Source organism: Sminthopsis crassicaudata, chromosome 1, assembly GCF_048593235.1.
Source record: "Sminthopsis crassicaudata isolate SCR6 chromosome 1, ASM4859323v1, whole genome shotgun sequence".
Classification (NCBI taxonomy): Eukaryota; Metazoa; Chordata; class Mammalia; order Dasyuromorphia; family Dasyuridae; genus Sminthopsis; species Sminthopsis crassicaudata.
Window position 1 is genome coordinate 96,840,090 of NC_133617.1, and position 10,368 is coordinate 96,850,457.

The 10,368-nt window shown below is 39.8% G+C and overlaps 1 protein-coding gene across 1 annotated transcript in view; it reads left to right on the forward strand.

The window, feature by feature from the left end:
* The window catches only part of NDRG1 (N-myc downstream regulated 1), a 74,977-nt gene that overhangs the window by 61,027 nt on the left and 3,582 nt on the right, over window positions 1–10,368 (forward strand). Inside the window, exons 13-15 of the mRNA XM_074265060.1 lie at window positions 1,894–1,941; window positions 4,041–4,076; window positions 6,249–6,300. Coding sequence (XP_074121161.1) covers window positions 1,894–1,941; window positions 4,041–4,076; window positions 6,249–6,300 — 136 coding nt within the window. The remainder of the gene's footprint in view (window positions 1–1,893; window positions 1,942–4,040; window positions 4,077–6,248; window positions 6,301–10,368) is intronic.

The following is a 10,368-nucleotide window of genomic DNA, read 5'->3' on the forward strand; positions in this document are numbered from 1 at the left end:
GGGCATTGGGATTTCTATAGAAGGTGGGATTTGAAAAAGCATACAGAAATAAGGAGAATATTGGAGACAGCCAGGAAGAATGGCTGAATGACTAGCTCATGGGTCCCCCACCCCTCCTTTGAAGGTTAAAGAGAGATGCCCACTTGTCCTACTTCTGAGATTCTGGGATTCTATAAAGTGGCCAAGCTGAGATTTGAACGGGTCTCTGACTTGAAATCTTGGGTTCTTAACCAGCATTTGATAAATGTTGACTATCAGAGTTTTGACCATTATCTGGGAGAGAGCAGATCTCTCTCAGTCAGCTCTGCCCAGAGTTTTTCCCCAAGGCTCCTACCCAGGACAGAGAAAAAGTCAAGATTCTGAAATTGGCCTTTTTGAAGTTGACTCCTTGCTTTTACCATCCATCTGGGGCTGTTCATCCGCTTGCCTCAGATGTCCCTCCCATCCTCACCCCACACTGGTCGCCCGGATGACTTCACCTAAAATGCCATCAGCCTTAACTCAGAAAACCAGCTGGCATTTTTGTCTGCTGCCCTGTTCAGCAGAGGCAGCCCATCCTCTGGAGGCTTCGGTTGCCTGGCAACAGGGCCTGCATCTCCTTCCTCCATGTCTTCCTGGCTGCTTTTCATTGACTTTTTTTTTATAGGCATGTTTGCACTTGGATCTTGGGCCTCCAAGTGGCTTATTGAGCTTTTGGATGGTATGGCCATCTGACTTTCCTGTCAGAGCAGTTTAGAGGGAAACTCAAGGAAGCTATGAGGAATTATAAATGCCCAACATCTCTACTAGGATTCTGGGTTGGAAGGATTAGAGAGGGAAAGAAATCATATTTAAAGAGAAAAATCAATAATTGGAATGTGATCTTGCATGCACCTTATTATGGTCAAGGAGAGAATTGGAGATTGATGATTCTAGAAATCATATTATTCAAACATGACAGAATAATATGAAAAAGATTGGGGTTGGGGACTGGTATTTTTAAACTAAAAACCCGAAAGTTATTTGAGAATAAGCTTTTCTTTGTATCCCTTGTGCTCAGTACACAGTAATTGGTTAATAGATGCTTTTAAAAATTATCATGCAGCTATTCTGAAAGGTAGCATGACCTCAGACTGCGTTAACAAAAAAGATGGTATCTAAAGGAGATGTGATAAATCTTTGAGCTTCTCAGATGACCTGAACTGTGTTGAGTTCAGGATCCCCCATTTTAGGAATAACATTGACAGACTGGGTTATATTTAGAGATGGCCACCATCTGGAGGAAAAGGCAAGAAGTAAATGTCCAGGCAAATCACTTAATGAGGATGTCAGACCAGAAATAGCTTTTCAGGTGATTCAGAAATTTCCTCCAATGCAGAGAATCTTTGAAATAGGTAAAGAATTATCCTGTAGAAGAAGAAAACAGAAAGCAAGGTTGTTTCTGTGTGGTTCCAGAATGCAAAAGTGAGACTTGGATGCAAGTTAGAGGGAGGCAGATTTTGCGTCAGTGGGTGGAAGAATTTTATGATAAATTAGGGCCAGAACCAGAAGGGGCTGCTTTGGGGAGATAAGTGATTTCTTTAAGCTGTTTATATAGAGAGAGGATGAATAAAGCCTCTTATAGGGGCCCTTATAGAAGGGTCTCCAGCACCAGGTAGAGGGTACAGGTTGACTTCTATATTCTTTCCAGCTCTTAAGCCTGTAACTTTGCAGAATTTTAGAAATAGAAAAGGCCCTAGAGATAATTCACTTCATTTTATTCATGAAAAGACTGCAACTGAGAGGTGTAATGGTAATGGTTTGCCCAATGTATTTAAAAATGTGAAAATAGGAAGTTTTTTTTTTAGCCCTATTTGTATAGGATCTCTTTGGAAGCAAAGATAATACATGCAAATCAATTCTTCTCTTGCATAGGTGGAATGCAACTCTAAACTGGATCCAACCAAGACCACACTCCTAAAGGTAATATGGCAAGTTGAATGGGTGTGGTGGGGAAGGGGAAGGAAGTTAAGACCCAATAAGAAGCATTTATTTATTAAATATTTGTAATGAAAGAAGACTGCATACAAAAGGGAGCTGATAAAAATACTAGTGATGGCCAGGAAAGCACTGTCAGGATAAGAATGAAACCTGGTCAGCCAGGCTCTGTCTCCAGTATGGAGAACATTGGGAAGATCTCACCAGTGGGACAAGGGGGCCAACCTGATGGACAAATAATGTTTCAGGGCAAAAAGTTCCAGGAATTGGAGGATTTTTAGTTACGTGGCAAAGTTCATAGAATTAGGTGTGGGGTCTGGGTGGGACACAGGTGGGACATGAGAAAAGTACTGAGTTTTATTTCTTGGATAAATGCATTTTCTCTTGGGAATCCAAAGGATACTGAGCCCAAATTTAGACCAGGCAGGTAGTGGAGGGCAATCCCAATCCACAAGAATTTTGCAAAGTACTATATTTGGTGCTGAGAATAGAAAGTTACAACTCAAAACAATTTTTGAGTCAAGAATGACCTTGTTTTGTGACTTTAGTCAGTGTGGGTATTTGCCATTCTAGTACCAGTCACCACTGTGCCTTCTCTTTGTGACATATCCTTCCCTAAATTTTCCATAAAAATACCACTTTATGAAGGCAACTTTGTCCTTCCAAGAACTTAAGATAGCAAATATTTACATAGTACCTACTCTGTGCCTGGCCCTCTGCTAAGTGCTTTACAGTTATTAGCTAGGAAGTATCAGAGGCTAGATTTGAATCTAGGAAGATGGATATTCCTGACTCCAGGCCCAATATTCTGAACACTGTCACCTATTGCCCAGTAAGAATGTAATACATATTTTTCCATCCCTTTTAGTCTTTTCTGGATATCAGTGTGACACTCAGATCATCCCAGCCTTCAGTCTGAATGCGTTCCAAGCATATATATCTCTGATGATGGGGCTAACAAATGCTTCCTCACAGCAGCCCTCTGTTGTTTATCTCCATTTTCAGATGAGCTCATTGATGCTCAGAGAGAGTACATGACCTGTTCCCAGCAGTGCAGCAGATTTCAGGGAAGGCTTGCTTTTTATTCAGTGCCCCCTCCATAGAGGAGGGCCGCTGCTGGCTCAGGAGATGAGAGAGACCTTGACTCTCAAGGCCATTGAAGGGCAGACCCGGGCACTGGAGCCCAGCCAAGAACTCTGCTGTCTGTTTGGGAATGTATTCCATAATGGATTTTTAAAGCTAGCCTGAAGGGGAGTCCAGTAGACCAATGGCCTGTGGTTTCATTTTGCTGTTGCTTTATAACAGACGAAACATATAATGAATTGGTAATAAATAGTCCATTTGCCTGGGATTTCTTGTGGATCCCTGTTGGGGACAGGGAAATTATTAGAGTTTTCTTTGTTTCTTATTACCTGGGCTTGGGGAAGGGCTAGCAGTTCCATGAGAGGAAGGGTCACCTTTTCCTCCCAAAGAACCTTTGAGTTTGGTCAAGGAGGCCTGGGCAGGGGCCTCCTGCATTTTTAAAATATAGCCACTTCCCAAAGATGGTAACAAGAATCTTCCAATTCTGGTCTGCCATTTAGTTATCCCGATAAATCAATAACCACTTACTAAGTATTCATTGAGACACTGTGTGCTAGGCATTAGGGAAACAGACAAAAAAGAAACTAAACCTACTGTGAACACGTGTTATATTCAGGAAAAAATAGGTTGCATGTTTATAATTTTATGCAAAGTGAATGCAAGAGTGAAAAAAAAAGAAAAAGTTTTTTAAGGAAAATTAAGATTTGAAGACAGGTGAAGAAGGGAGTGTGTTCTAAGTAAAGGAGATGGGCTTTGCAAAGGTCCACAAGTGTATATAACAAGCATAGCAAGATTGGTTTTGCTGGACAGACAAATCCATGAAGGGAAAGGAGTGTGGAGATAAGTTCTATGATATGCTGGTGAGCCACCCGACTTAAAAAAGCCAGGAAATTCATTGATGGTCCTCATTGTCTGAAAAATTGAGTGAGCATACCTATATGATTACATGTGTAATGTTTTCATGCTGTTTCCTCTCGTAACCTGAATTTTCTTTCTTCTAGATGGCGGACTGTGGAGGCCTGCCACAAATTTCTCAGGTAATATTTGATTACAGTTGGCATTTCAAAGAGTGCTTAATGTCTGTTAACATTACAAAACTTGGAAGTGGGGTTTTAATGCTCTCAGCATTCAAGATGGGGACAAAAGTTCAGCTGTAGCTTTAGGAAATCATCAGGCCCTTCTCCACAGAATAGTTTTGCAACAACAGCTCTACCCATATTTTCCCTTTTTTTCCCCTAACTGATCCCTACCTTTTCATCATCACCTTGTCATCTAGCACTTACACTACATATAGTCAAGCATCAGCTATGGTAAATGCCCTTAGCATTTATACCACACACAAGGATTCTCAGGGAGACCTCTTCATATGGCATTTAATCATTGTTTTTCATTAACTCCATCCCCATTCCCTCCATCCCAAATCTTTCTCATTTCCTCCTCATTTTCCCCTTTCTTTTTCTTCCCTCTTTTAATTTTTCCTTCTCTTTTTCTCTCCATCCTTTTCACCAACTCTTGCCTTCCCCCCACTCCTTTTATTCATTTTCTTTCTGCTGATCATGGTGCCTGGAAAACAGAAGGCACTTAGTAAATGCTTGTTGATTGGATCTCCCTTCCTATTATGATATTCATTCTAACGATGAGGAAACAGCCCCATAAAAATTGAGGTCCCTTCTGACCCAGATTCTTCCTTTCTATATTATTAAATATCCTCCATCTCAATTTTAGTTTTGGCTTTTCACTTTTCCAAAAAACAAACAAAAACCTTACCCCAAAACACCTACTCTCAAACTCTTTGCATAATTCATCCTCTCATTTTGGGAGCCGGGTAGTACCTAGAAAATGCTTGTCTTGCCAAGCTCCAGAAGGAACAGATGGCCTTGTAAACAGAAACCTGCTTAGGTCTAAGCTGCCAGACATGCTAATACCCGCCAGTTACAAGCTTTGGCACATTCCTAATGCAGCCTGCCCATGAGTGTCTCTGCTGAAGAGTTGACCTTAAGCCCTCACTGCCTAAGATAACTAGACCTGCCATTTGAAAGGTACAAGAGATCTAATTAAATATTTTATTATAGACCCTAAAAGCAGTATTTCTTCACACCATTTTATTTTATAAGGAACAACTAAATGTGATGTAATTTCCCTAAATAATTGTGCTGATGTTTTGGAGGCATCCAAAGGTGGGATGCAGGGGAATGAATTTTCTTCAAAAATCACATTTCTCCCATACTTTGAAATCCCTACGCTGAAATATTTAGAGCTGGGGTTCTCAAACTTCGGCCCGCAGGCTACATGCGGCCTACTGAGGACGTTTATGTGGCCCACTGGGTTACGGCAAATGGGCTGAGGGGCGGAGACAGAGTGTGAGGTTTAGTTTTTACTATAGTCCGGCCCTCTAGCAGTCTGAGGGACAGTGAACTGGCCCCTATTTAAAAAGTTTCAGGACCACTGATGTAGAGTAACTGGAGAGAGGGTCGCCAGAGAGTTGTCAAGCAGAGCTGGAAGATCCCTTAGGGATCATCCAATCTATCCTGCTTGGAGAGATAGAAGAATAGATTATATATTAATCTATCTAGTTGGAAAAACTCAAAACCAGAAGAGGAAAAAGAATTTAAGCCTGTCACAAAGCCAGTAAATAACTTAGTAAAAGTCATAATCATAGATAGTCTAATATTGTAGATTTTAGATCTTAAAGAAGGAACCTCAGAGGCAGTCCAGCTAAAACTAAGGCTGAGATTGTCTATATATATGATTTGTCCCTCTAGTCTGTGGCTCAGACAGGATTTGAATATAGGACTTTCTAAATCCAGGTCCATTGCCCTGTTCACAATGCCTAGCTGCCTCTCAGAGTCTTGGAGTTTGCTGCTTTTCCCAGGCCATCCAAACCCTCAGACATAGACTTTTCAGGGTATATCACACAGCCTTCTGTAGATCTCATTCCTGGGATGGAGAACAGAGTTTTCAGGAAAGTAAAACCCCATTCCCCTAATTTCCCCCACTTTTATATTCTATATCACCAGGAACCTTGAGTCTGGGTCCAGGTCCATTTCCCTCATTTCCTCTCACTTTTATATAGCACCAAGTCCCAAGAACCTTGAGTCTAGATCCAGGTTCTAGTAGTTCAGCAGAGGCTGAGGATGCTCAGGGCCCTGGCTTCCAGGTTGGAAAAATGTCCTGACCAAATCTTTCCCTATTTTCCCCCTCTCTTGCAGCCTGCCAAGCTCGCAGAGGCTTTCAAGTACTTTGTCCAGGGAATGGGATACAGTAAGTATATGCTTGTTTTTTTCCACAACATAGAAAGAGGGTCTGAATTCAGTATTGGGAGGAAGGGACTGAGTCAGAGCCCAAAGAGGAGAATTTGGCAATGTGGTCAAATGGTCAAGGTGAAAGTCATTTGTACAAGAGGATAAGGGGGTAGGGATTCTAGCATCGTTGACATAGGATGTCCTAGGCTAGGACCTTTCCTATTAAATGCCACATTTATCAAGTATTTGTTTGGGCAGGAGTATCTGTGATACAAATCAAAAAACCCTACCAAAGCCATTATCCACTCGTGCTTCCTTCAGAAGTACATTTTATCAGATTTGGGTCATTTCTGGTGCCGTGTTACAATAAAACCCCCATTCTAACTGTTAAAATGGTGCAGGACAGGGCTTTTTACTCATGACCCCTTTTTTATGTGATTCCAAGTATAAAGGAGGTATACAAATCAAACATTTACTGATAATAAATCATAATTTTGCAACCTCCACCCCATTCAGCTACAAGGCCCCACATGGGACCATGAACCACAGTTTTAAGAAGCTGGGCTTTATGGTATTTTGTTTTGACACTAAACAGCCCCCAGATGCTGTGGTCAGCCTGCTTTTTTCCTTCTGTCCTTTCCGTGGATATCAGCCAGTACTTCTTGGTGCTATTGTCATGCTTGCTGTGGGCAGAAAAATAACCCCCTACCCATTAGAATTATTTGTAACAACAACAGAAAGACTTGAATATTAGGATAAAAGTCCACTCACCTCTCCTGCAAAATAAGGCACAAAAGTTTTGTTTGTGGCAACTGTTTCAGATGCTGAGAAGCTTTAAATCCAATGGACAAATTGTTACCCTCCTTTTCTCTTGGGATATCATTTGCTTTCATTCATCCCAACATCCCACTCTGCTTTAGGTGATTTAGGGAGCTAAAAGTAGGTTAAAACAATATGCTAATGCCTATCAATGAATTACATAGGACTGGCTTAGTCCCTAGGGTCCAGATGGGGCACAATTAAGTGAATAATAACAGCTTACACTTATATAGAGCATATTACAGTTTATAACAGCTCTGGGAGGTATACAGCAGAAATACCATTAACCCCTTTTAACTGATGAAGTCCAGCTGACATTCATACAAGGTTACCCAGTTAATGGGGGCATACTAAAATAAGTATTTATTTTTTCCAATGACATGTAAAAAATTTTAACATTTGATTTTTAAAATGTTAAATTCCAAATTCTCTTCTCTCCTTCTCCTTTCTTGAGAAGACAGGTAATTTGATATAGGTTAGATTTGGGTCACTCACATTTCCATAGCACTTTTTCTGTTTGAGAACAAAGATGGCTCTTCCAACAACCCTATGAGACAGTACAAATACTATCTTTGCTCTTCCAGTTGAGAATGTGACAGGTGAACTTGACTGTGACCTTGAACTCAGTTGTCCGTTTTCTGCATCCAGTCCTCCAACATAACCCATAGCCATGCAATACCTATTTAATACCTTCTGTCCTGTGGCCCATTTACCTGGTGATGTCAAAGTGCACAGAGCTTAGGTCTAGAATCAAGAAAACTCATCTTCTAAAACTCAAATCTCAAATCTGGCTAGCCGTGTGACCCTGGGCAAGTCATTCAACCCTGTTTGCCTTACTCATCTGTATAATGAGCTGGAAAAACTCAGCCAGAGGCAACTGAAATGTTTAAAAAGCAAAAAAAAAAAAACCTTAACACTGGCTGACCTTTCCAGGAAGAAAGAATCAGGCTCATAAATTATGTGTTGACTTAGGTTTCTCTTCTTCAGGGGCTAAGTGTTTCGGACTGACTGCCTGGCTTCAAGCCCTGCCTTTATGAAAATATTTAATTCTTTGGTGTAAAATGCTGGAAAGATTATAAAAGTGCTTTGAAAACTTGTTAAGTGTCTTACAATTAGAATTTCTGATTAGTTGATTGTCTTAATAATCACGCAGAAGACCTTAGTTCAACTATTTGAATTTAGAGCCAAATTATAAACAGAAGCAAAATATATGAATTTGTCATACTGTCTTTTGTGCTGAAGCTCAAGTTTGTTCTTCAGCCAGGACAAATACACACATGGCCCAGTTCTCAAATGTGGGCTCATGCCCAAGACAGATGCTGTGATTTCCTGTATTCTCTGTTTAGGACTGTGCCAGTGGTAGCTAGTCACAGGCCACATTCTCTGGAATCTTTTTATGAAAAGGGACCCAGAGGTAAACTTGTCCAATCCCCTGCCTTCCCCGAGATGCTTCAGATACTACATCTTTTGAAGTATTTGTTCACTCTCTGATATTTGGACAATTTTTTTGGAATTTGTCAGGGAAGAGAAGAGAACTTATTGACAGAATGGGAGGATCAAGGGAAATGTGATTTTAAAATATTTTCTTTTCTTTTTTGGATAGAAGATATTTGGGCACTTAAAACAGATAGCCTTATTACTTCACCTTATATCCAGCCTGTTAAACTGTAGGCTCTTTGAAGGAAAAAAAGGAAGCCATCTTTGGACATTTCACATAGCTTTAGGAAAGCTTCGAAAATCATTTAGCTCGGCTCCTGTCTCATGTCTCAAGAAAATCCAAAGGCCAGAAAAAGCAGTGATTTGTCTTCAAAGTTACACAAAGCTCTAAGTGGCAGAGCTGGAATCCACATCCACCTGACTCCATGTCCAGCAGTTTTGGCTTTGTGCAGCCATTCCCATATGTAATAGTCACATGAGGGAAGGGAATAAGCATTTATGTAGAGTCCACTGCAAGCCAGGCACTCTAGGCCATATAGAGATATTATTCATCTCATCCTTACAACAATCCTGTGAGGTTGATGCAGTTATCCCCTTTTTTCAATTGTGGAAACTGAGGCAGGTAACAGTGAAATGACTTATTCAGGATCACACAGCTAGTAAGTGTGAAGATGGTCTTTCTGACTCATACTACCTAACTCTAATAAATATCTAATGAATGAAAGAAGGGATTGAATTTGTATATATTTACTCATGCTCTCATTTTGTATATGTGTGTGAGAGAGAACGAGTAAATACACATGTATATGTATGATACAGTGTATATATGCACTATATAATGTATCCATACACACATGTGATTACAGGTGTGTGACTATTGCATGTATGTATGTAATATGTATGTAGACACATGTGCCTCTGATATCTAATGAAGGCATTTGAATTCGTGTTCTCATTTTGTATGTGTGTGAGAACATGAATTAATACACATGTAAATGTGTATGTGTAAATGCATATATGCACTATGTAATGCATCTGTATTCACATGTGATTATAGGTATATGTGCATGTGTGTATGTTTATAATATGTACAGATATCTACCTCTAATATCTAATAAATGAATGAATCTGAATTTGTATATATTCATTCATGCTCTTATTTTGTGTGTGTGTAGAAGGATAGTAAATAATGTGTGTATTATAACACTCCATATGTGCACTATAGAATGTATCTATACACACATGATTTCACTGTGCAATTGTATATGCAGGTATTTATAGTATGTATGTAGATACATGTGCCTCTAATAAATATCTAATGAATGAATGAATTTGAATTTATATACATTCACTCATGTTGTCAATTATTTTACAAGTGTGTGAGAACACAAGTAAGCACATGTATGTGTATGTATAATAGTGCATGTATGCACTATATAATGTATCTACACACATGATTACACGTGTATTACACATATATGCAACACGTGTGTGTACAGGTGTTCCAAAAATCTCAGTACAGCTTTAAGATTAAGAGTTATAACTTTAAAGCAACACCAAGATTTTTTTTTGGTGGGGGGTGCCTTGTATATAATAGCTGTTGTTTATATAGTGATTTAAGGTTTGTGGGATACTTCAATAACTAATAGCACATACTACTTGAAGGCACTAAGATTTGGGGGTGCCTTGTATATAATAGCTGTTGTTTATATAGTGATTTAAGGTTTGCAGAATGCTTAGAACATCATGTAGGACTTTAAGATATGGGAAGGGCTTTGCACATGTTCTCTTCCATTGGTCCTCAAAACAGTCCCATGTAGTAGGTTCTGTT